Source organism: Takifugu rubripes, chromosome 16, assembly GCF_901000725.2.
Source record: "Takifugu rubripes chromosome 16, fTakRub1.2, whole genome shotgun sequence".
NCBI classification, from domain to species: domain Eukaryota; kingdom Metazoa; phylum Chordata; class Actinopteri; order Tetraodontiformes; family Tetraodontidae; genus Takifugu; species Takifugu rubripes.
Window position 1 is genome coordinate 5,436,204 of NC_042300.1, and position 27,017 is coordinate 5,463,220.

The window sequence follows — 27,017 nt, forward strand, 5'->3', positions numbered from 1 at the left end:
AGTCACAGATCCACAAAACGCAAGTAAAAGATGCAATTACGCACGAAACAAATCACAAACCTTCACACGCCACAAACAATGTTTATTTAGAGCTACTTCTGCAGCCGTAAACGCCACAAAGAGCCTCTTTACGCGCCATTATTGGCCATTATTTCCCATTACGCAGGTGACAAAAATCCAGGCTAACCTTTAACGGTTTTTAGCAAGATTCATTTAATTATTCATGTCATCTTTAATCTTAATCAGGAATTCGGAAAATGAAACAATTTTGGTCATATATAATCGACTTGATTTGAAATAACGACTTGAATTTTTTTTTTATTGACAGTTGGCATTAAATGGAAAAGGTTTACCCCCAAAAGTTGGCATTAAATCGAAGAAACCTGTGTAGATTCTGTTCAGTTATGTTTATATTTTACTGTAACCACAGTGTCTGTTGCTGTTGGGCGCTTTTGTAGAATTTTGCCGTCTTTAGAGCACAAAAGACACAAAAACAAATAAAAACATTTTTCTTCTGTTTGGTCGGTTGACCGTATAAACTCTGAAAGTCTGAGAACATTTACCTTGGCCCTTCATGCTTGTAATCACCGCCGACCGCAGAAATTCTGGGGCCGAAAGAAAAAACAAAGGCTTCTGGATGGGCCCCCAACGCCATTGTTGGGATGTTGCTGTATTTCTAACGTCAAAAATCAGTTTAACGTCATTTTAGTAAAGAACCGACAGCAATAATATATAAGACTTTAGGTAATAATAAATAAACAACTTTAAAAAGATGCTTTTCTAATATCACACCCAGAAACACACACTCTCTCTCTCACACACACACACACACATACACACACACACCTGTTTGCAGTGATTCTGCGAAGACGTTTGAGAAATGTTTCCAGCGCCTTTTCAGAACCCTTTTTCAGGAAGACTAAAGTTGCCCCCACGCTGGATGCTGCCCAGTAATGGGCAGATATGCAAACCATGTCAGGCCGCTGTGTGCAAATGCGCTCTAATGCCCCCAGAGAGACGCCCCCGGAGCTTCAATAAGCATGGAGAAATGGTCAATCACCGGCTCAACTTTTACCACATATGGCGGCTCCAACAGCCCCCTTAGGGGGTGGGACCACGAAAAAAGTTCCGAGGGGCCGTGATCGGTGGCGATTGGCTGCTCTGCCCTGTGATTGACAGATCCCTCGCTCTGGCTGTGCAGGCAGCTCGGGTTGTTGACACTCTCCAAAAGTCCGCACAGCCCTCACGGATAACGGAGACGTTTCTGCAGCTTACTCCGGTTCCTGCTGTCTGCGTCGCGGGGACGGAGATACCGAGGAACCTACACCGACCTGGACTGTCATTTGGGACCTCCGCTGCTGGGACTTTCTCTACTTTTAACGTGCCTCGTCGTTCCGTCGGCCGTCTCGGAGAAATGGCAGAGAAACGGCGGTCCCCGTGCGCGCTCAGCGTTAAGGCGCACGCCTTCTCAGTGGAAGCGCTGATCGGAGCCGAAAAAAGACGCAAGACAGCTGGAGAGGATGCTGCTTCCCCCGACGACGGAACTGATGTGTCCGAGCTCACCGAGAGCCCGGCACTGAGGGCCGACGGAGCGTGCGCCAGTGACCGGGGCAGCGAGTGTGCGAGCGTGGGCTCCCGTAAGTTAAAACAATAATAATAAGAAGAATCACACTGCTGCAACTACAACGCAATAATTATTATTAGTTCGAGATTCCTTAACAGTTACAGCCTGCTGTTAGATTTTAAATAAAATCTTCTCATGAGTTGTGCGTAAAATGTTGCATCATATTTGGGGAAACATTTAAAATGGTGTTTCTTGATATTGAAAACGATAGAGTTTCTGTTCTGATCTCCCCTTCCTTCTGTAGAAAGTGAAATACCCTACGAGGGGGGAAATGTCATGAACTGGACCTTTTTATCATATCACGTCCCTGATCCAGTCAATATGAGTGGTGTGAGTGTGACTAATGTGGAACACTTTATGGGTTGTGTCGCAATCATAAACACGCCAATTAGCAGCGTGTAAAGACAAACTGCTGAAAACGCGCAAACCGAGCTGGTCCCTCCAAAAACCCATTTCAAGTTTGGTCCAAATTCAAAATTCTTTTCTTTATTAGTTTGACTTGCTGGGACAACATTTAAGGACTCCCAATCTCCGCAACACAATACTCTGTAACGCCTGTGTTATTGGAAAAAACAAACAATAATCAACAACCGTGAATCTGTTTTGTTAGTATAAAATTTAAAACCATTACCCGAAGGGTAAGCACAAATTTAGGTTTGCAATTTATTTTAGAAATGACACGTTATCGTTTATTTTACACTGGAAATGTTTGCTGATAATGTATTCTTTAAAAAAAAAGCACATTCAGAGCTGTTGTTGCCACTTCTGAAGTCATTATTTCTTTGAAATACTAAAATGATTCATGTATTTTAGAGTGTTTCAGAAAGGCACATTTGCAATAATATCTAAAGATTCAAAATAAAGAATCGTGTAACAGTAAAAACATCATTAAAATCTGCAGTAAAATCTGCAAACGTCTTGCAATTTCTTTTTTTTAAATCACATGAAATATGTGAATAAGCTATTTCCTTACCTGTGGTTTTAAGGTTTTAGCTCTTTTCTGTACATTAGAGATACGTACTCTAAAGTAATTAACGCTTGACTCTGCCATTTGAATCTCCTCGTCCGCCACTTGCTGGTGCAGCAGAGAGCGAGGACGCGCTGCTGGAGAGTCCGCAGCCCGCATCGCTGTGCACGGCTCCCGTTAGTGGAACCGGAGAGGAGACACGCGTGGACCTGCAGGGATCAGATCTGTGGAAGCGCTTCCACGACATCGGTACAGAAATGATCATCACCAAAGCTGGAAGGTAAACTGGCTGCATGATGCAGGAATAAGAGAGCAGAGTTTAAAAAAAAACAAACGAAAGGAATCATTTATGAGACATTTTAAAATACCACTGATGGTTGCTGCGTTTCCAAATACGCATGCAAAGCTTGATTAATAAGAAATCGGAAATGAATATTATTGAACCGTGTGCCTCGGCCCTGACACATAATTTATTTGGTTTCCCTCTCAGGCGGATGTTCCCCGCTATGCGTGTCAAAATTATGGGTTTGGACCCACATCAGCAGTATTACATCGCCATGGATATAATCCCCGTGGACAACAAACGCTACAGGTAAGACGCACGCAGTTAAACTCCGCGATGCTGAACAAGAAAAAGGGGATCGTGGGAAGAAAGGACGAAGTAAAAAAAAAAGAATTAAATATATATGAAAATATAAAGCAGGGGTATTATTGTGGCACAGTTATGATATTTAAATAGGTCTTTTAGATTTATTTTCGTTCACGCGCCGTCAAATTTAGATCCGAGAACACTTTTTCCCACTTGTGCAGCCCCGGCTCAGAGTCCACAAATGGCGCTTGGCCCCAGTGTTTTGTCATGGAGGTTTTGTCGTCCCTTTTGGACTCGGCCTTTTGGATGCTTCACCTCTCCACCCTGGAAGGTCAAACCAGCAAATGCCGTTAAAACGCTGCGGCCACCATGCAGCCAAACCACCACACGCTGTATTCTATATCATCACAGACATTCTAAATCATCTTCACGTGGACACTTTTAGATGGAGAGATGTGCCAGAAGTCACGATTATTATTGTTATTTCCCAAATGCGCAGCAGGAAATCTGCGTGTTTTTATCCAAACGTTCAAGGGCTGTGATGATGGAAATCTTTATCGACCAAGCAATTAGTCGTGTTTATAGCTGCATGCTGAATCAAATCCATAACCACATGGATTCCTTTTTACGCTGTGACGTTTTAAGAGCCTCTGGTCTAAAATCCAAACGGCCACATCCGTCATGACATCTGGACAAAATTCACAGGGGCGCGCGATCAACATCTGATTGGATCGAAGATATGTTGTTAGCCCAGGTCAGGCTGAAATCTTCAGACCTGACTTATTTAATGTTCCCGTAATCATCAGCGCTTTCTCCAAAAAGGGTTTCCATTTTCAGGCCAGATTTCGGGCACACGAGATGCGTTTTAGCACAGAAAAAATAATCTGGATTTTCTGGATTTATAATCCCCCATCCTCTCTGACCTCCGCAGGTACGTGTACCACAGCTCAAAGTGGATGGTAGCGGGGAACGCGGACTCTCCTGTGCCGCCCAGGGTCTACATCCACCCGGACTCCCCGGCCTCCGGAGAGACGTGGATGCGTCAGGTGGTCAGCTTTGACAAGCTGAAACTGACCAACAACGAACTGGACGACCAGGGACATGTATGTGTCACAATAATCACATAAAAACACATTTACGTGATGTTTTGGGGTTTTTTAAATCTTGCAATTACAACTATATTCTTTGATAATTGTGAAAACTTCTGAAAAAAACACGATGGTAAAATAATTTTGCACGCACAAATAATCAGTTTTTACAATTTTTGAAGGGCAGTGACATGTGGATCGTGGACATAACTTTCTTCCCTCCCTGCTCAGATAATTTTACACTCCATGCACAAGTACCAGCCAAGGGTGCATGTAATCCGCAAGGAGTGTGGAGAGGAGTTATCCCCAGTCAGAGCAGTCCCTGTTGGGGAGGGCACCCACACTTTCTCCTTCCCAGAGACCGTGTTCACCACTGTCACTGCTTACCAGAATCAACAGGTACGCACCACATTTCCTTCTCAAACGACACTAAATAACACAAATGTGAGGCATTAATGGCAACACACACACACACACACACACACACACATACACACACATCATTATGTGATGTTAAAAAGATCTCTGCACTACTGAGGAATTAGTTGAGAGATTTTAGGTCAATTGAAAGTCTGCATTTAAAAGTAAATACCTCTTTCGTTTGGAAATTTACAGAATATTATAGTGCTTATTGAAATTATTATTCTAAAATTATTTTAATAATGAAGCTGGGTGGTTTTATATATTTCCCTCCATTTTAAACTATGAAGACAGACATTTAATAAAGGAAAGGTAATAGTTTTAGATTTGTGGGATTGAACCCACAATCAGCCTGAATGGTAGTGATGTCCAGAGCTGGGTCTTGTTCACCGCCCACAGCGTGCATGGGAACTCCCACCGCACACACCAACAACACATTGTTAATTCAGGGTAAAGTGAATGTAAGGATCTATTAATGAGAATAAGTGAAAGATTGATTTTTGCTTTGCAGATTACGAGGCTCAAAATTGATAGAAACCCATTTGCAAAAGGCTTCAGAGACTCTGGAAGAAACAGGTAAGGTCATTTAACCAGGTCACGTTTCCTTTATACTAAAATATGGATTACATCAGCTGCATGGCTCCATAATATATGTTTGTGTTTGACTTTATTAGGTGCAATGTTTTGTATTTATTTATTGTAAAGCACAGTGAAGAACAGCTGTCAGGTATAGGCTAAGTGCTATAAAAGACAAGAGAGCAGATTTGAATTTGACAAATCAGTAGTGAATTTTGATTGAAAAGTGATAACTTTAAAGGCACGTTAAATTTCAGAAAAATGCACGCACAGCCACACACTGGGAGAAGGAAAAATGTAACCTCGGATGCTCCTAAATGGAGCGTCAGATTTCAGCCAGCCTCAGGAACATAAACATCAACAGCAAAATAATGAGTCAAAAGCCTCCTGATGAAAATCTGTATAAACACATCTCTAAACATATATAAACACGGTATTAAAACAACACGGCAGTAAAACTCCAACAGTCTCCAAACAGCCGCTCCCCTGAGGCCTCACAGAAATCATTAGAGGGGCGGGAGAGGAGAGCTGGAGGAAGAGGAGGAGAAAGAACGTGGAGGGTGCAAAATTGGAGAGGGAGGAAGGTGGAGCATGGCAAATGGGACAACCCTGACAGCTGACCCTATAAAAGTTCAGCTCAGGAAGGCTGAAGAAAAACTCTTAAATATTACAGGAAGAGTAAAACAGTTTGCTAAATAAACTTCTGCCATGATGGGGTGCTTTGGAGCACACAGAACCGCTCCAGGCAGCTTGTCTAAATTATCACCGTGGCTACAACCCGGCGGGGGTGAGGACTTTTATCCTCACGCTAACGAGGGGTAACAGATCACTTGCATTATCCTGCCACAGCAACCCTCTGCCCCACCTAAAGGAGGAGGTAGGCGCAGATTGGGGGGGGAGTCCCACCTCATAAATCCTTGCTGTGGCTTCCTGCTCCTTCGTCCTGATTCGCCCATAAAAGTTGTGTGAAAGCAATTACCTCCGAGCACCCGGCTGGCAGCAGCCAATCAAGATGTAGCGTTTATGCCCCTCATTACCAGCAGTGTCCATGGAAACAGTACAAGGGCCGCCGTGTGCGACTAAGATGGCCGCCAGGTGGTTGGCGAAATGCACAACCATGTGAAGGGAAAAGGCGCAGCTGCTCCGGGTGTTTTGGTGATGGCTTATCTTATCTTCTGGTGTCCTAACGTCTGCATTTATGCCTGTTTACAGGATGGGCCTGGAGGCGCTGGTCGAATCTTACGCGTTCTGGCGTCCATCCCTGCGGACACTTACGTTTGAAGACATCCCAGGCATGGCCAAACAAGGTACAGAACCATAGGAAGATCTCTGGTTGAGCGCCTCGCTTCATTAGGATATTGCTAATGGCTTCCAAAACCCATCTTATGAGTCTCTTAATGAGTTTTCCAACACTGCTGGAATGGAGTGAAAGTGTTTTAGAGAAGCATTTTTGTTCTCCAACAACAAACGTGAAAATAGAAGCAACAAGGGAGCAAAAGAATTTGCCATTTTTCGATTGGAAAGCCAGTAACCTTGCAGTCCAATTGGCTGATGCCAATTTGTCATCACGTTTATTTTACTAGAAATTGAATTGGATGCAGCAAAATCTCGGTGAGCCACAGGGTTAGTGACTTTAAAGAGTTTCCAAACGCACTGGCCGTCTTTGAGTACCAATCTGGCACTGATCTGGGCGGCTTGTCAGCAAGATGCATCAGTTTTCATGTGGAATTTTGCTACAAACCCATGAAGGAACATCAAGGCTTATTTTCCCCCTGACTCTGTTTCTGCAGGGGTACCTGGAGCTCATGGAGGCATAGGAGCGCCACCTCACCTGCTCTCCTCCTCCCCGTGCTCTTCGCCCTTTCAGGTCTGTGCCCTCAGCCCGAATGACTACACCTGCAGCCGACCCTCTCATCCTCTCCACCGCTACAGTAACCCCCCGGAGCCCTTCCCCTCTCCCAGGGGTCCCCCGGTGTATGACAGTGAAGGACTATGTTCCCTGCCTCTCTCAACCACTCAGCTTGGCTATCTATCCAACCCCACCCATCAGGGTTATGCTGGGCTTCGACTTCACACACCTCCCTACAGCCTGTATGGTTATACATTTCCTTCCTCACCTCGCCTTGCAGCCAGTCCTGAAAAAATGGCTGCTGCTGCCACTGCCACTCACCAGAGTCACTTCCTTGGCACCTCTCCCAGTGGGACTCTAACGGACAGCTTGGGCGTGCTTGGCGGAGGACAGCAAGGCTTCTTGTTTGACTCGCGGACTTTAGGACTGGCAGGTAGCCAGCCTGGAGGTGGGGCCTCGCAGGTTACGGCCCACATGGGCTGAATTTGAAACCAGACATGTAGGGTTGTCACGACAAACAAAATGACACCCTGGAACGGGTGTAAGTTGTTCTCGCTTCAGGACGAATTGATCATCCAAGTGCTGAACGAGCAGGCGGATGAACTTTGGACAAAAAGTGGAGTGTGAGCTCGAGCCACTGTGTGTGAGCACGAAGCTAAAGGGATTTCAAGAACATGGTGCTTCAGATGAGGAATCCATCAAATTTCAGAACAGCGACTGAACTGGGATAGAATTGGAAATGGGAAGAAACTGGGCTGGCCCAGGCTTCCAAATCAAGCACTTCAGAAGGCCCCGCAGCGACGGCCATGCCATCTGACTTCCTTCAACATAGGGCAGTTAGTTGTAGCTCAAGTCCGTGGAATATATAGGCAAAGTCAATACATCCAGGTCCTTTTCACCACTCTGACTGCTTTACCAGAGTCACTTGTCACATATTGACATAATGACATCTTTGCAGCAACGGGGGTTGCTGGAGAGCCAAGTGACAGTTTTGGACTATTGAGGCTGAAGCTGTGGGAATATGATGGATGATGGACTGATTTACATAGTGTGTCTGGTTTGACAGATGCTAACACGATGCAGCTGTTTGAATGTCAGACCGAAGTACATCTTTGCTTATGTGCCACATGTCTGTATATAGCAGGGATGGGGGTGGGTGGGGGGGTTGTATATAAAAGGCTGTGTGACCCTTCGCACTTAAACCAAATGCACCTGCTTCTGCCCTTTAGACTGGGTCAGGTACTTCAGAGCCAACCCTGAACTTCTCCAAAATGCTTTTCTTTGGTCAGACATACTATATCGGCACCGCCTTCTCCAGAGGACATTTTTGTGACCTTTTGAGCCAAATAAATAATATCTATTTGTTTCACCATGTTAAAATGTAATCGATATCTTACTAATTTAACTGATTTTATATCTTTTATTTTGGCAGTTGTGCTTTCTTGTCACAGTTTATACTAAGGCTTCACAATCCTACAATATATTTCCACGTGGAAAAAACCTGCAGATTTTGATGATTTTGTGTGTGTGTGTGTGTGTGCGTGCGCGCATGCATGCGTAAGTGCATGTGTGCACACACGCATGTATGTGCACGTGTGAAAGAGAGAGTTTCAAGTATTGCCAGAGATGTAAAATCCTTGCCCACAACACACATATGTTTATGTATCTATCGATTTGAGGACTTTTTTTAAGCATAATGCAACCTTTAGCTTTACCCCTAAAATGTCCTTACTTTGCAGCTGAAATGTAAGTTTTTGTCCTCACTACAAGGCAAAAGCACACACATATACACCGGCCGGCAACTAGCATATTATATTTTAAGGCTCACAGCCTTGCAGCAAGCTAATAAGTAAAACACGAGGCGTGCGAGGGGTGTGCGCTGAATGTGGGTGTGAAGGTGCAGATATGTGTGTGTGTGTGTGTGTGTGTGTGTGTGTGTGTGTATGTGTGTGTGTGTGTGAAAAAATGGTGGGCTAGGTTGTCAGCGAGTGCGTGACCCCACAGTCTTAAAGTTCACACAGATCCTTGAGAACTGACCCCCACCAACACCTCCTATAAACTTATACTCTGCTGAAAGCACGAGCTGAGATTTTATTTTAGTTGTTAGCTGTCACCGAAGCGCCATGATGTTAGTCCAAGCTAACACCTGAATAAGCAATCAAAGATTTCAGGACCCCAAACCACCAAATAAATTCTGGGAAAGACAAACAAATCACGTCTTTAACCGAAAACTCTAAAATATTACTTTATAAACTTTAGCTGCTAACCAAAACTACACAGTGGGGTTTTTGTAATGCCCAAATTCAACCCTCAGTGTTGTTATTCATTATGGCTCCATAAATTGTCTGGTTTTCGTGGATAAAAATGAAGGATTTTGCCAAAAATTAAAATTCTCTGGTTACAGCTCCCTGTAAGATCTGTCACATAGGCCTGTTTTTGAGGAGTTGGAAACTGCTGCCATGCTGTATATTTTTGTCGCTCCTAATTGATTTCACACCATCTAAGTTGAAATTGCATCCCATAATTTGCTGACTCTCTCTCTTCTGTTGCTGATTTCCTCCTGCCCACCTCCCTCAGTGGTCTCCTGTCATTCTGAAGGTGAGAAGTGCTGATGAGAAGAGCACATGTGAGACGGGAGAGGACAGACAGGGGTGGGGGGGCAGCTTATTTTAGACCGTAGGAATGATTGGCTTGTTGTTTCTGAGTGACAGGGGATGGGACCCCTGCCTGGTGCAGCCATACCACACACACTCCAACCCACACACACACACATGCACGCACACATGCATGGCAAATATGCGAATGTCTCACACAGTCATCGCTGAATGTATTTTGCTTTTGAAAAGGTACAACGTCGAGCCTGCAGACGTATCGGTAGCAGCCACGTATGGAGCCGAGCACGCTCCTGAGTGGGTGTCGGAGGATCGCCGATTCTCGCTGAGGTGGGGACATTAACACTTGTGTACGAGCAGGTGCCGACGTGACAGATCTGTCACGTTATCCACCCAAGGGGGAGGAGGGGCAGGAGGGGACGACAAGGACAGCGTGCACGTCTTCACCACAGTCAGGGAGATCATGGGGGGTGTGTGTGTGGGGGAGCTCAAACAATGAAACATCCATGATGTGAAATTAGTCATATAGACAGGCAAGAAGCAATAGACTGGTTCAGTCTGAGTCTCATATAATCAATAAAGAAGCTTTATATTTTGTGTGGATTCTGTGATGTGTGCTAAAATCAATAGGGCGTGCACGGAAGTCATCCTTCAGCATTTCTGACTTGCGCAACCCCCCAAAACTAAAGTATGTTATTTATCATGTGGTCTCAATATATCATCACAACACATTTCACAGTGCATGGGATGATGGATGTCCAATATATCTCTCTTTAACTGTCTCTTCTTATCAAAAGCAGAGTGCAGTGATTTACTGTTAACATTACTGTAGTCCCACATAAATGCAGTGTGTACTGTTACCGTCTCATCCTGATACTTCATATTCCCAAAGCAGCGTGGCATCAAATCAAAGCTGACATCAGGCTTCATTTCAGAGTATGTCTGTGTGTGTGTGTGTGTGTGTGTGTGTGTGTGTGTGTGTGTGTGTGTGTGTGTGTGTGTGTGTGCCAGTTAGGACGCGGTTATTTATAATTTCAGAGTGAGAAGGTTCATTTAAGCTGTATTTTAAAATCATCGCAGTTTTGATTCGGGTGCTCAAACTCCAGCTTTGTTATTACTTACCAATATATCAGTCGAGAGACGTGTTTTACGGTCCGTAAAACCCCTTTCACTCTCTTTTTCTAGATTAAGCTGCATCAGATATGAAAAACACGAAGCAATGACCACATGAAAATAAAAGCCAAGCAGGGGAAATTTGGTAATCCTTTCAAAGGCTTCCTGAATGCAGAAGATTTGGCCTTCTCTGGTTCCTGGCAAATGTAAAATAAACCTTTTTAGCATATCTTTCTTCTACACCCACGGCCTCTGTTCTTCCCTCAAGGCAGCGGTTACACACAGCTCTCAACACAGAACTCAGAATTTGCATAGAAGCCAGTAATGTGGTTTTACCGTCCTGTGTGATTGAGCTGTGTATTAACATATGGGTCGATGATGCGACCACGTGCTCGGAGGAGTTTGCGGCCCGCCGTCCATGGCCAGGCATACGGCGCACAGGTGAGGTCATGTCGGGCGCTGACAATACAAAATAAAGTTTGGCTGAAACTCAAAGCTGTGAGAAGAAAAGGGCTTTGTTTGAAGCAGACGAACGGCCGAGAACAGATTCCCAAAAATGTCGATGAAATCTGCAGCCTCTGCAGCGGCAGCGGCAGGAACTGGAAGTCAAATCAACTCCAGCTCTGGATACGTTCTATCATGCAAAGAAATGATGATGATTTGCTTGTGATCAAAGCCCTTTTCAAAATAAGAGAAAGCAACAGTGCAAACAAAAAGCACACGGTTGAAATTGTGCGTGCGACACATGTCTGCCGTATAAATACATTTTGACACCGAAAGAAAAAAAAGTGGTAAGGTTTTTCCTAACAATCCTGAAATACATGTCAACACGAGCGCTAAAGGTATGTTGCAAGTCACTTTGGGGGTCGCTTCAATCACGCAAGTTTCAGCATTTCTCAATTTAAAGAGCTAAAGATTTATGGAGGCCGATGGATGGCAGCGAGGACCGGAGCTCTGGTATCACTGCCACTCTAGCCAGAGCGCACCTGTGCTCTGGGCCGACTTTAGCTGGTGACAAGAGGAGGGCGGGCGAGCTGATGATGTTACAGGCTCAGCTCGGCCCCTCCTGCGTGACCTGTTAATGGTCCAGCGGGTATTTGATGACAGTTGCAAGAATCTGAGGCTCATGGTGTCTCTTTACCGTTAAATCTTTGTCATCAAATCTCCCCAGCTCGGCTGATTTATGGTCGACTCAGTGGGAGATAGTTCCCAGCACTCCTTTATTAGACCCCCCTGGTGAACTCTGATCTAGGAAGGACATGTTGAGAAATAATTATCGTGCAATATTTTCCTTCAGTCAACAGCAAAAAAGAGACGAGCCCCTTCAACGACTCCTTTAAGTTGACACAGAATTACACTAAGTGTTATTACATGAAGTGTTGTCGACACGGAAAAAGTTCCTACAGACTGAGCATCCAGCCAAATTCAGAGGATACTTTGGAACGTCTCATAAATGTCCATCAAATCTTCAGACATGCGGACACGACCCTTATGAGCCCACTGGCGAAGTTTTAAGCAAGAGCAGAACATCAGTTGTTCACAGCTGCCCCGCGTGGACAGTTGTAAAGGTTGAGGAATTTTATTTTGGGGTGTGGGGGGTTCTTGAATGTACACTTGGCCCTATCACCTGCTCAGAATCAAATACGCAAGGGAAAATGCACAAAAGTATGTTTTTACCAGGAGTGTTGTCGATCACTGTAAACTGGGGTGATTTCTTGTATATCCCACAACACTAGTGAAAATATACAAGAAATCATCCAGTTTACTCTTTCCAGTAGCTTTTATTTGCAAAATGCTGTGTGTCCTTAGCATACTACTAACTTTAGCAATCATTTGTGGAATCAATGCTCTTACACACTGGTGCAATGCTCGTTACTGGTCAGCAATGTGGAGGCTACGGATCCACAACAGATGCCACTGAAGATGGGTGACAGAGTGATACCAGTGGGGGGTGTTTGTATGCGTAGCTCTGCTCCCATGAAACAAAAATAGTGCCCCAGTCCTGACTTTCTGACACTCACATTGCGTGTAAGAGCCCGTACGCAAGCGTGCATGTGTGTTTGTGCGGCTGCAGCCCTTGAGTGACCATGGCCCGGTCTAAGTCTTAGCATGCTCATTTATAGCAGGCAGCCCATCAATCTTAATAGAGGAGAGACGTGCAAAGAGCTGATGAAATCCCAGTCATGATCACTATTCACTCATCTGGGAGGGGGGTTGGGTAGAAACGGGAAGGAGGAGGGGAGGAAGCAAGTAGGGAGTGAAAGTGAGGAAGGAGGGACTCGGGGAAGAAGAATGGGGTGAGGAAGAGAGAGGTCGCAAGTTGTTTATCCTGGTAGGTGATAATAATGATGTGATCACTCGGCTCTTCTGTCTGGATCCCTCTGAGGTCACGTAAAAACTGCTGACCAGGCCAAGGTGAGGGAGAGAGAGCCAGAGAGGGAGAGAGGGAGAGAGAGAGAGAGTTGATTTCTTTTTCCAGCAGGACGGCAGTGCAGGATGAGTCAGGAGACTGTGCAAATGTGATGGGGTCATACTGAGACCAGCCCTGGGATGGGCTGGTGGGTGCATGACTGTTTGTAAGTGGGGTGGGGGGGTATCTGCTGAGTGGGATGGCAAGAAGATACCTGGAAACTAGCAAAACACCATCCACTCAGAAAGCTGAGCTGTCCCACAAAGGCACACCAGTAACCATTGCTCTTAATATTCTTATTTGAGGATTTGGCATTCTGACGTGGAGACGCTGGGTCAAAGAATCTGACGTGGCTGCACATGTGCAGTAAAAACAAACATCTTGAATGCATTAGGTTGCACTGGAGCACTGCAACAATAGACGACTACCGAATAGTTAATTTATTAGAGAGTCAGAAAATGAGAAAGAAAATGTTAAAAATCCAAATGTGGTTGGCTACATAAACGGTCGGACGCTGCATCAAAGCATGCAAAACTGGGTCGCATCACCCACGTCTCATCATGATGCAATTATGATTTCACGAGCACATTAATGGTTGCCCGTGGCTTTAATGTGTGGCGGCGTTAAAAAAGACGGCCTGATTCATCCCCATTGTTCCTGAGGTGAGTTAACTCCTCATTGACTCATTAGACAAAAAAAAGCCGACATCAAAGCGGTTTGAATGCTATAAAGCGTATTGGTGGTTTGTATATTTTGCTTGTAGGGCTGACAGGCAGCAGCACAGAGGGCAGCGCGGCGAGGCCGACCTGGGAAAACCTGCAACAGCTGCGAGCGAGCATTGCATCTGCCCTTCCTCACACTTCAGCGGCCAACAAGACGGCGATTTATGACAGCTGGATCACACAAGAATGAGGAAGAAAGGGTCAGGGTTGGAGACATCAAAGAGGAAGAGGGAGAGAGAATGAAATAAATATACAAAGGAGCACAGACGGTGGGGCTGAAATGAGATGTGAAAAGAAAGCAAAAATAGGGGAAGAAAGGAAGAAAAATAGACAGAATAGAGACGAGGAGAGAAACTGGTGCTGACTGAGATGAAGGTGGGAACTTATAGATAATAAAGTGCCGTATAACAGAGCCATACAAGGTCAAATGTCAGGTAAACTGATCACCCCAGTACCTCCACGGCTGTCCTCGTGTCCTCCAGGTAATTAATGAGCATCCCGATGGTTCCACCACACCCACCACCCACGCTCCCTCCGGTCGCACGTTCGATTCCTGTCTGCTCGTTGTGTCTGCGGTGGGCTGCTGGTGTGGAAAGCTTCGTTTATTTGCTCTTTTAATACAAGCTGACCCTTGTTCTCGTGAGCGTGTGTGTGTAAGAGAGCACTCTCCCATGACAACTACGTCAACGACCCGGAGACAGCGTCGACAGAAGACCCCCACCCCATGCGGGGCGCGCGCACACACGTTAACTCCACACACATTCGGGCACACTTACATACGCACGCACACAAATAAACGCTAACACATATACACCCAAATATCCAGCAAAATAACATGATGTATAGAAGTCGTGCATCTCCTGTGTGTTTATGTGTGTTCTAGTCCTGAGGAAATCTTTAGCATGTGTTAGATGAATCCCCGAGGCTCTCTCTATGTTCTGATTGGCCAGCCGTCTTGCTGTGTTTGTTTCCACAGCGACGGAGCTGTCACTGCCTCCTACCACCCAGTTAGAGCTGTCAATCACCCTGGCTTCCAACCAAGCACAATAAAATACCAGTTGTCTGATCATGGCAGTAAGTAGTCATGGACATATTTCACCTAATAGTTGGAATAGTACAACAAATTCGGTAAAGCGGTCATGAAACGGGAGCGACTCCCACAGCTACTTGAGGATGTGCTGAAGCTGATCGTGGACCTTTTTTCGTAAAATGTGTGACACTGGAGCGATCCTATAGCAGCTAAGGTGAGGTATCAGCCATTCAAAGAGCATCACAAACTGAAAAATGATGAACGGGAAGATGGAAATAAGTTATCATCAAGAAGATCATCACTGTACGACTCTCAAAGCCAGAGGGTAACATTTATGCACGCGTTAAAACAGGAAAACCCGGACTGTAATATTCATTTTTAAAGGGAAAGTTAATATTTTTCTCAAGTATTTAAGTGGAGTTGAGTGGTTAGTTTTCATTTCATGTTGAAGTTTCACAGAACGGACAGATTAAATAAATTCAATAAAATAGAATTGCAACTTCCAGAGCTGAAAATTCATTAAAATGAACCGAACGCTCACAAATCTGCAGTTCTGTGTGTGAATGTGTGACAGTGTGTGTGTGTATGTGTGTGTGTGTGTGTGTGTGTGTGTGTGTGTCTGTGTGTGCTAATCCCTGTCCTTGCTTGGCAGTCACACACACTGCTGTGCACACAACTCACAGTTTGTCCCTTGTGGGCTACAGTAGCTCCCTCGACAGTACAGTAGCGGCCTTTCACTGTAATCACTGATCAATAGCAGAAATCAGAGGCCGATCATCAATAACGCTCCATCTGCTGCCAAGCAAATAAACAAACATTCATGTTTGGGAGGCATGACACGACTAAAGCTTCTCTGTTGACTTGATTTAAAGAACCAGACTATTGTTTTTAACATCACCGATCATCTAAACACACACCCACACACACACACACACATCTCTACAGTATGATTCTGTCTTTAATGCACTGGCCGGATGTTGCTGTGACCTCTGTCTTTTTAGGCCTGACCCCCACAGATGACCCTGGAGGGGGATTAGTGTCTGATATGCCTAATTAACCCCTCAGCACACGACTCAGGGCGACACCCACAATGCATCAGCCTCTCGCCTGCTGTATTTGTACTCTTATTGGCTCTCTTGTATCCCCATTTGTTTGTGATTTAGTGGGAGCTTCTTTCAGTTTTTACTCAGGTCAGATTTCTCCATCCATGTTAGTAGAAAGTCAACTCGACCCACCTACCAACACTTCCCCAGCCCCGGATGACCCCGCGTAATCCCCGCCCAGCCTAAACAAGTTTATTTTGACCCGGGGGTTTGCAGAGAGGAAGCAGACTGGATTTCCACATGGATAAAAACATCCACGCCGAAGTCTTCTGAAATAATCCCGCTAACCTAACACACGTGCACCCTGCCCAGAACCATCCGATTAAAACCTTTAAAACAATATTTAAGCTCATGTCTCCTAGCAACATAGAGAAAGCCGTGTTGGTTGTCTCTAGGCTTTTTTAAAATCTTTTCTCAGACTCACTGTGTTGTGTTCCTCCCTGCAGCTGGAACATTTTCCTGTCAGACTCTTTGTGATAAGTCAAGGTTCCAGAATGGACACCTTTCTCTCCGTATTGTATGGAAAGCATATGTCCTTGTGTATTTGGGTGAACCAAGGCCAGCGTCTGCAGGTGTGAAGGTGTGGGAGATGTGAAATCCACTGCTAACACATAGACGCCTGTGTGTGCATGTGTGTGTGTGTGTGCGTTTAGTGTGTGAGAGAGACACAGAGGGCCACAAACACCACCTAATCTCACATCACAGAGGTCTAAATTTCAGTACCATCTGTGATTCCTCGCTCAGCAGTACCCGTTATTTCAGACTGCTGAGGAAGTTTGAGTATTTTAAAGGTTCTCATGAGTGTGGACACTGGTGAGGGTCTTAGCTGTCAGTGGGGGACAGGAGTTACTGGTTATTACAGGCATCCAGAGAGGAGGACAGATGGTTAGACACAGGTCAGAATTACACAGCAAAAGGCTGTAAAAGATGTATGGGAAAACCATGTGTATGTCACTGAGGAACGCACACGCGCTCTCACACAAACCCACACATGCGTTCCCTTATGCTAATCATGTGCACATTTCACAGGTGATGGAACCAAAGCTTGGAGCAAGCGTGCACATGTGTGGACATCACTATATTCTTACAACAATATTGCCTTTATTAAATATTTTCATCCAATAAAGTTCTGTAAATCAGTATCAAAAAGCAGCGATTGCTCAAAAAGACCAGCTCAAGTTCCGTTATATGGTGGATACAATGCATCTCCTCCTTCCATTTATTATTCTTGGACCAAACTACTACATGAAGCCACTTCAATAACTTCAGGCAGCACCAACAGTCTCTCCCCTGCTCTGCTGTCAGCACCCTCAGGATCCGGGTGACACATGCGTTCACTGGAACCACAGACAGGCGCCAGGGACGTGCTTAATCTTCTCACACATCTGTGTGTCTCTTCTTTAATCTGCCCACCTTCCCATGTTTGTTTCTAGCTTCCATCCACCAGCTCGCAAGCTAACACTTACACCTGCGGGGAGGCGAGACTATCAGACTCAGGATCTTAACATCAACAGCAGCACGATGGGGGGAAAAAAAGTCATCAGTTATATGTGTAACCGGTGTGATGTTCATTTATTGTAATTCATTTACACATATCAGCAATGTCAGCTAAGTGATTACAGTAAATAAAGGGTTAGGAACTGTTAGCATCAGCTCTTTTAGGCTTTGAATCCCTCTGTGCTTCAGAAGGAGAGAGCTGCCTGTCAGCTGTCTGATGTGAGCCCACTCCATTCCCACGACCAACCCGCTGCTGGAACTGCTGCGGGGAAGGACACGCCATTCGGATACCAATGTAGCATGAGTTCCTATTCCAGTTAGCCTGTGCTACTGACCGCCGCATATGCATGGACATACATAATAATGTGTCCCAGTGCTGTTATTACCCACACCTCACCATCCGGTTTGAACCCATGGCCAAATAAACGACTCACACTCCGTCTCAGTCCGTGCAGACACATGTTTCGCTGTATGAGGCCTAGAGTCTGTAATTGAAATAAAACCGTGGCCGACGTTATGGCCTTGTGGTTCTGGTGATGCGTTATTAACCCCACTCATTCAAAAGACTTCCCCTCCATCCATCTCACCATCCTTTCACATAAACTCACTATTTTTTGCTCGGAGCATGTGTGCATTTCACTTATCAGCATTTAACAATGAAAACACAGTGAAAAGGTCCTGTTTCTGGCTGCTGTGCAGAATTGTCATGGTTTCAGATGATATATGTTGCATAAAATCGATCAAGAACGCGTAATTAAGGTTTCAGAGAAGCCAAGCAGACACCTCGAGTATCTGCTGCTGAGTTAACTGTGTGGGAATCCTCCATGGTAATTCCCTGAATCAATCAGATGATCCCCCTCGCAGTTGTTTTCCCTCAGCGTTAAACTAAATTCTTCATGAACACCTTCCATCACATGCCCGATGATCCATGCACGGCGCGCAGCCTCCCTGACCAGACATTTTCAGCAGCCCTGCAGCACAGGCTGAAAACACACTGTATGCTCCGACCTTGACCTCCGCCGATCGTAATTTCAACATGTTTGGATGCCATGTGCAATGACCTCTGAGCGCTAAATGATAAATCCAGTGGGCTACCCCTAACCCAAACAGAGGAGACTCTCTCAAACACACACACACACACACGCACACACACACACACACACACTGGTTTATGATGTGTGTTCTCGTGTGTTTGTCTGACTACATGACCCTATGCAGCCATGACAGCATGTTTGTCTAGGCTATGCTCAATGGTATCAGTTGCTGAGGCTTTTGTCTTATGACAGCAGAGCTCATGTTAGCTCGTTGTCAGTGTGTGTGTGGCCGTGCGCGTTCTTCTCCTGCGAGAGTTGTATATAATCGTGGAGCATGGCTACAACTCCCAGGACCACTGTAGGTGTTATGCTATGTAACAACGTGAGGCCTCACGCGTGTAGAGGTGATGGCAAGAGTTTTTCGGAGTTCTCCACCTTTGAGGTTCCGATCCAGAATAGAAACAACCACCCTCCTAATTATTGAGGGCTATCAATCAAAATAAACTTCATTTTATTCCAAATAGTAAACAACCAGTCTTAGAACACCTCCATTTATATGAGCTAAGTGCATTTTTCCTGTCTGGATACACAGATGTGTGTACCTAATATCTCTCTGCCAATGTGAAATAAAACATCAGCTGGAAACGAGTTCACGTTTCAGCCTTATAAACACTAAACTTAGTGGGCTGCGACCAGAGAAACCAAGCCAGTGGAAACCAGAGAATGTTTTTAATGTGGATCTTATTTTAGTGCAAACCTCTGAGAATTAGCTTCATCATGGCGGAGTTAAATTTAGATGTGGGGATGGAAATACTCAATAGGATATAGCAAACAGAAGCTAATAAAATGCTAAGGGTTTCTTTTACCGAGTTAGCACATAAACATAAATTGCTGCGGAAACACATCCACACAGAAAGATCACACGGAACAGATGCATGGTGGGCACCATAGCTGGGCTATAGGCTATGTCTTTAAATCTGTCCTTCCAAATACGCTCTTTACAATTAGCACCATAAACACAAAAATAGATGCCCAAAATGAGAACACGTGTGGGAAATGTCTATTTATGTCCGTAACCGCACAGTGCAAAAAGGTGTCTCATTATCAAGTTCAGAGAGCAGATGTCTTTGCGGACAACCTTTCTGAGCACACAGAGGTGCTAACTGAGCTGCTGTGGAGGGATCAAACGCGGTCCAAAGCAGCCCATAAACAACAGCTATGCACCTACACAAGCCCCCTCTTACTCCCCAGATTAGCCCTCCATGTCCCCCTGTTGCCTTTGTCTGTCAGCAGCCTCCCTTACACACACACCTACACACACACACACACACACACCAGCACTCCTGGCACAGGGGCACCCAAGCAGTCAAAATAAAGTTATCTGGAAGTAAACATCTACATAACTTTATGGCAAAGACAGCGGGCAAGGGGAGGGGGGGATGAAAGAGGAAAAGGGAAGGAATGAGACAGAGGGAGGTGTTATCTGTGGACATCAGTAAGAGCCAGAGAAAAGGTGTTGAAAGGAGAAAGCCCCAAATCCTAGACATCTGTATCGGAAGGAGCAGGAAACGCGCATTGACACAAGAGAAAACCAACACCCGTAACCTGCATGCCGCCACAGAGCGCGCGAGCGGTGGAATCACAGGTCAGGGCAGATGCATGTGTGCACGTTGTGTGCACGTTGCAGCAGCAGCCAGTGAGGCATGGAGGTGACGCCGCGTTATCAGATCACACGGGCACAACAAATCAGATATTAGTGTTTCTATCAAGGTGTGTGTGTGTCTGTGTGTGTGTGTGTGTGAGTGTGTAAAGCTGTTCTGCAGCAAAGCCGCTTCCTTTAATGTGGCAGGAAAGGCCAAATCACTTGCATACTTTAAAGAGAGCGGGAAAAATAGAGGAAATGAGCGAGTCTATCACAGAGATGTGACTGTGCATGTTGGCAACACCTCTAGAATTAACACCTTATTATTCACACCTGCATCATTGCATACATGTGTGCATGCGTGTGTGCCTCCTTTAGAAGCAGGACTATGACACGGACAGAGGAGGGAGTGTGTGAATTAGAACAAGAGCTGTGTGTTGTTAGAGTTCAGGTTGCCTGTTTGTGCCTCTGATGCCTGAAGTGAATATTAAGGTATTTCATACCGTTTGGGTTCGGCTCACCACGCCTCAAGCGTGCATAAATAGCTCATTCCTACAGTTTTACGACGCGCAGTAACAAAAACACAGGAATCGGACATAATTTAACCATTCTTTGGGAGATGTCGGAGCGCACGAGCCAGCCGGACACGTTATATATGGTGCACAACTATTTTGAAAAGTTACTGAGCAGAACAGGAAACTGGAGCTGGAGCTCAGGCTGAACTTACACCACCCAAAAAATGTCATTTTCAATATTTATTGAGTGTATATTTCAGAATTAAAGAAGCAAATTTGACGGTTTTCTAAATTTGGAGTTCATTTTTCCTATTTTGTCACTGTTTTCCAACAGTGGTCCTGACACTGACCCCGTGTGACTTCCTCTCACCTTGAGGACCATTATTAACAGCTACTCACCAGTTCCCCCATCCTGACTCCTCCTGGCCTCCCTCCTTCCATCTGTCTTCCTCCCTCCGCGTCCCTGCACCCCTCCGCCCCTCCGCTCCTAAATTCCCGCCCCGTACGATTATCACCTCGACCTTCCACGACAGACAAGATAAGCGAATGTGTGCATGTGTGGATAGTTAATGCGGTTGCGGGGGTGGGAGCGTCCAGTCAGACGGCCGTCTCCGTCCACAATCAGTGGAAAACTCAGGAACACAGAAGAGAACCAGAACCAGATTTTGTTTAAAACAAACACAAAGTTGCAGACAACCTTCCACCTTCCTTATTACAACATTTATCCTATCTCTGACCTTTGAATCACACCCAATTACAGAGAGAAACACACACATTTATCTTCCTCCTGGCTTTCCTTCGCTCGATATCAAAAAGTGGGTTCCCGGCCCTCAGGATCAGACTCTTTGTAGTCAGCGAGCACTCTCTGGCCGCCATCGGATCAGTGAAGCCGTGGTTATTTATCACCCGACAGTAACATGGAGGAGACTGGCCGGGCACCCCGGCCCTTATTAGTGAGATTTACAGTCTGCAGGAAAAGCTTTTAAAGGGTTAGGGTAGCCTATAAGCACCATCAGCTGTTCATCAGATAACACTCACATGGCCCGACCGGTACCTGAGACCTCGAGCACATGCGATTAGGGCGGAAACGTGCCAATTTCCTACTAGGTTTCAGGGATGGACCAGCGTGACCTTAGTGTCTCTGGTGGTGATTGGTTACGAGTGGGGGACGATTTCACTCGGGTCAAATCTCAAAATCATGCTGACTGCGGGGATATTAAAGGTCAAAACTCTGGAATAAACAACAGGCCTCATCACCTGTCCAAGTGTTCTCTGATTACAGCCTAACAACATTAAGATCCGCTGGTGAATTTGTTAGAAAATCTGACTCGTCTCGAGTTTTCTTGCGTCCTCCAAACCCTCAGGAGCTGGACGGATGCAGTCAGGTTGGAAGCTGCAGGACGATTATTAAGGAAATTACATGTGAATTCCTGCATCCTGCATGTTTTTTAATTAGGAAAAGAAATGGAAAGATGCAGGAATCATCATCATCATCATCATCATCATCATCATCATCATCATGCACGGTTTCTCGGCCCAATGACAGAAATTGACAATTTATTAATCTCTTTTTTGCCTATATTTAATTTAAGTTCCAGCAGGTTGGATGGTTCAAAGCTTCCACAAGGACCTGTGGAAGACGAAGATGAAGCTGCAGGTAATGTCATTTCCTTTGATAGCAAACATGGGCCTTCAGAGGACGCTTCCTACTTTGGTCATTCAACAAGTCCGGTGCCCTTTCCTGTCCGCCTGACGTGCGGGTGTTGGCGACGGACGCCACCGTCCCACCAGCGAACCTCTTAAATGCGACCACACTCCGAGTGAGTGAGAACATTAAATGTGCGGCTGTCATATCTCACGTCTCTGAGCGGGAGGCCTGCGGAGGTCTTATCAAAGGCCACAAGTGCTGGAGAGGGTGAGAAAAGACAAACGTGTCTCTGTCATTTGTCTCCGACACAAACGCCGAATCTGGCCTGATAACAGCATCACTCGTTAGTGAAAACAGGGGCACAAACAATCACCTGCTTGTGTTGTTCCACATGCAGTCAACCCGTTCTGTCCGAATCCCAATGATTATCAAGCTTTGATTCCCAAAGGCCGAAATGTGGCTAGATGTGCCCTAACTCCTCAGATTCTTTCCATCTATCTCTTTGAGGGGAGACTGGCTGTTTAACTTGACCTCCAGAGGCTTCGGCTGCCTTTATTCTTCGCACAAAAGGAGTTTAATGAAATACAAAAGTAGCACATGAAGACATTCCTCAGCCATAGATGTCATGTGATATGCATGAGCTCATTAAACACATCCTGCAGCCCTTTTACTATCATCCATATGCACAAGCTTCTTCCTTCCTTCCCGGGAGCAGCGGGCGCGGGCCGCCGATGAAAGCCCTTCGGACGGAGGAGGTTTGAGAGATTCCTCAAGATGTTTTCTTGGTCTCATCTGGAGATGCAACAGAAAGGCGGCTTTTATGTGCGTCTGTGGCTGCTTATGCGTCTTTGTATTTGCATTTGTGCGTTATCAAGCATGAGAATGATTATTTTTGCGCTCAGACAGGATGAAGGACCACTGAGAGGAAAACCACAGAGGAAAAGCGTGTGTGTGTGTGTGTGTGTGTGTGTGTGACTGTATTTACATGGCAAAAGTTCATTTCATTTCTTTGAAGTGGGGGAGTATCCGTGTCTTAAGAAAACACCGAAGGAAAGAGCAGAAAAAAATGATGAAACCATTAATAATTCCTTTATCACACAGCCCCCCCACCCCTACTCATCCTTCCACCCTTCCTTTCTGTCCATTCATGTCCCTCAATCTCCTCCCTCGACTCTTTCTTTCACTACTTGTCTCATAGCAGCAGAATGATGGCGTTCAGAGACTCATAAATTTAAAAATGAGGCTCCTCATTGTTGAGATAGTAACACATTGGCCTCACTGGCTTCTCCCTTATCTTAGCAAAAGACACAAAAACCGGAAAGACATTAAATGTAGAGGGGGAGACGATAGAGAGGATGATAAAAGACAAGTAGCGAAGAGGAGAAATAAGAATGAAGAAGTTTCCAGGGAACATAAGGAAACAATTGTGGGCACACAAGAGAGTTCACCACAAAAGCATTTGTGTTTTTTGAGTTCCCATTTAAACGCTAATGCTAATCTGTGTTTATGTGTCCAGAAAAAACAGAACTGGAACCAAAGAGTCTGGTGGACAAAGATGACCTTCTGACCTCCCCACAACAAAATAACACGTCCATCCACAATAAAATCCAATTTATTTTGCGCAACAACATTTTTATGACTCCAAGTGGGAGTGGGTGTAGAAAAAGAGGGTGTGATAGAGTCAGAAGGAGGCAGACAGATGGAGACAGAGAAGTGGAGCGCTCGCTCCATCGCCGCCATGTCTAAAGGAGCTGGTATCTCCAGATAAAATAATCTGGTTATTCTCAGCAGCACTGGGAGGAGACGTGCCTTTGACATAGTGTGGCGCTGCGAGTGTGAGCCTCAGTGAGTGTGTGTGTTAATTACATCCACAGGGAAGACACACAGTGTACCATGACACACTCTGACATAATTACTTATTGGAAACGTTGGCGAAAAGAAAACACAAGACTGAAAGACGAGTTCGATCCAAAGCAGTTGATGGAGCGGAGTGTGTTGGACCATGTTGTGCGCATCCGCTAACAAATGTTTTAATGCACCGTGGGCTCGCGTCATGTGACTAATCTGACATGTCTGGAATCTTTATTCCTTATTTAAAAGGACGGGACTTTTATTTTCAGTGTAAAGATCAGGGGAATTGTTCGTTTCAACCCACCCAGAGGAGTTTTGGCTGACGAATTACCAACGTAGGGACACAAACCTGACAAACTCCACCCACAACGCCCCTCTGATAACGCTTTGACGCCACACAAACACAATATGTATGAAAAATTACTATTTTCCATTTTACTTGTGGTTATGAGATCAATGGGGCTCTGAAACTTTTTTAGGATTAAGGGTTAAAACCACATAGATGGATATATTCCACATATTGATCGACCTGGGAAACACATTTAGGGCTGATTTTTTGGAACAATTAAATGCTTCCCCACTTTCTCTTTAAGGGCACGTTTGCAGCTCAAGTTGTGCCAACAAAAAATTACTATAAATTCAGTCTTATTCCTACAAAATGCTCAAGGATCTAATAATTCTAATAAAATGAAAGCCCTGTGAGAGACTTCATAATATCAATTTCCAGCTCCATTAAATGTTGACTTCATGTTGACGTGGCCTTAAGTTAGACGCCTGATGTGACATTTCTTAACCTCCTGCTCAAATATCCTACTTTTCACATGTTTTATTGAGCAAATACGGTGAGAAATCAAAACACATAAACTCTTTTAAATGTTCGTCTTGGTCCCAGACCCAAGCGTGACGTTGGCTGTGACAGCACTCAGCGTCGATTTCCAACTCTTTTAGCAGCTCAGCTTTCACTGTCCCATTGCAGACAGAACGGCAGGTTAAGGCCAGGAAAATAGTCATGGCGGCTGCATCCAAGTGGACAATTTTTTACAGAAAAGGTTCAAACTCTTAATAATCTGCTCATGCTGAGAGATGATGAACGGAGCGTTTCTAACCTGATTCATATTGGTTGAAACGAATCACCACCAGCACCAAGTTAGAAAGACAAATGTCTCACAATGAGCAGGAATGCCATAGTCGAGTCTTTGAAGTGTTCTTGGATGACTGATGATACGACAAAGTTAAGGGAGTTGCGCAACACAGTATGTCGGCAATGGCGCTCCTGTTCTCTGGAAATCAGATGCCCCCAAAGGTCAGGAACATACGGGAATGTGGCGGACGTGTGGGGTTTTTTTCTCCCGTGTGTGAGCAAGTTTATCGCCAGATTTCCCAAAATATTTCAGTGTCGCAGCCAAGACATCTACATCTGGATAATCACAGAACAGCTATCAGCAGCATCAAGTTTCAGCTCTCAGGAGACTCTTGGGAGACACAGATACAGTATTAACCACGGCTAAATGCTGTCAAATACTGCGTCAAAAGTAGTTTTTGGTACAAATGGAGCAGATGGTGAATAAGACAAGAGCCTTTTAATGATTCTAAGGCACACCTTAAAATTTTGAAATGTGCAGATGCATTAAAACTAAACCCTAACATGTACGGATGCTACATGCTAGCCATTAGCCAGTTGTTTAACTGGTGCATGAAATAAAGGACAACGTTTGGTTTTTTGTTTTTGTTAAATCTCATTGAGGTTGTGAGGTATGAAATAAACCCTTTCTGACACAGAAGCAGAAGATCCAAAGGTTCTGGGGAGATGAATAGCCATCCGCAGTGCTGAAATGTAGCTTATGCTACTTACCGCCAATAATGGTACCATATGAGCTCTAAACATAAAGCAGGACATAAATGTCATTCCATTTTCTCCTGCTGTATTTCTTTACTCTGGAATATTATGTTCACCTGCGTCCAAGATGCTGATGTATGCAGAGGGATCGCTCCGCAGAACCTTTGTTTAATTCTCGGGAAACCGAGTCCACAAAGCAAACATCTGCAGTTGACAAAGCTACAAAGTGGAAATCATCACATTCCCTAACCACATAAAATAATAACTATTAAGTCATTCCCCTGCCCTTTTAAGATCCATTATATGTTTCCTCACTGGGAAGGGACATGTTGAAATATGCCGACAATCAAAATAGCATTTGGTTTATTTTCTCTGCTCATGGTTGCCCGCCGTGCACGCAAAGAAGGCTCAAAACGCCACTGGTGTGTGCGTGCGTGTGGCTTTCACATTCATGCTGATTGTTTCCCTCCGCGTCTCCTCCTTTTAATGTTTTTAAATGAAACTTTGTCGACTGTGGTCTCGGGGTCTGGTTGTTTTTTAAAGCAAACTCAGAGGAAATATTCCAAACATTTTAATGGTCCTTTCTTCAAAGGACGTCATTTCTCTGTTGAACTTAATTAACAGACAGAACTGAGTTCGGCTTTAAATAACTTGGCTCGTCTTTCAGAATAACAACAGAAAACGGAGCGTTAGCGTTCGCGTGTCTCCATATCGAAGTCCACAGTTTGACGGCGGTGCCAGACTCAACTGAAAGACCCTGGTGGGATTATGTGACCAGCCAGACCACAAAGACCATTCAGCAATAAGTCCAGACCAAGACAGAGGACCTGAGGCTGTGACCTGGCCTCCCAAACCCCAACATGTATGGGTGGACGTGAAGGGAACATAGA

At 45.1% G+C, this 27,017-nt stretch overlaps 1 protein-coding gene across 2 annotated transcripts; it reads left to right on the forward strand.

Annotated features, from left to right (window-relative positions):
- Positions 1-1,211: 1,211 nt before the first annotated feature.
- On the forward strand, positions 1,212-10,187 carry tbx18 (T-box transcription factor 18). Of its 2 annotated transcripts, none has more exons than XM_029850026.1 (8): positions 1,212-1,637; positions 2,712-2,871; positions 3,082-3,183; positions 4,112-4,283; positions 4,500-4,667; positions 5,200-5,264; positions 6,477-6,571; positions 7,055-10,187. In XM_029850026.1, exons 1-8 carry the CDS (start codon positions 1,415-1,417, stop codon positions 7,594-7,596), a joined length of 1,527 nt encoding a protein of 508 aa, XP_029705886.1. In that variant the 5' UTR covers positions 1,212-1,414; the 3' UTR covers positions 7,597-10,187. The 2 variants fall into 2 exon arrangements, with proteins under 2 accessions (XP_029705886.1, XP_003976198.1); XM_003976149.3 differs by having other exon boundaries at positions 2,709-2,871; positions 7,055-10,185.
- The last annotated feature ends 16,830 nt before the right edge of the window (positions 10,188-27,017 follow it).

Bases quoted from the DNA above. Each gene is read 5' to 3' on its own strand.
- tbx18 (XM_003976149.3), top strand. From the start codon at position 1,415: ATGGCAGAGAAACGGCGGTCCCCGTGCGCGCTCAGCGTTAAGGCGCAC. The intron at 2,872-3,081 runs GTAAACTGGCTG...TTTCCCTCTCAG, and splicing joins ATCATCACCAAAGCTGGAAG to GCGGATGTTCCCCGCTATGC. The intron at 3,184-4,111 runs GTAAGACGCACG...TGACCTCCGCAG, and splicing joins GTGGACAACAAACGCTACAG to GTACGTGTACCACAGCTCAA.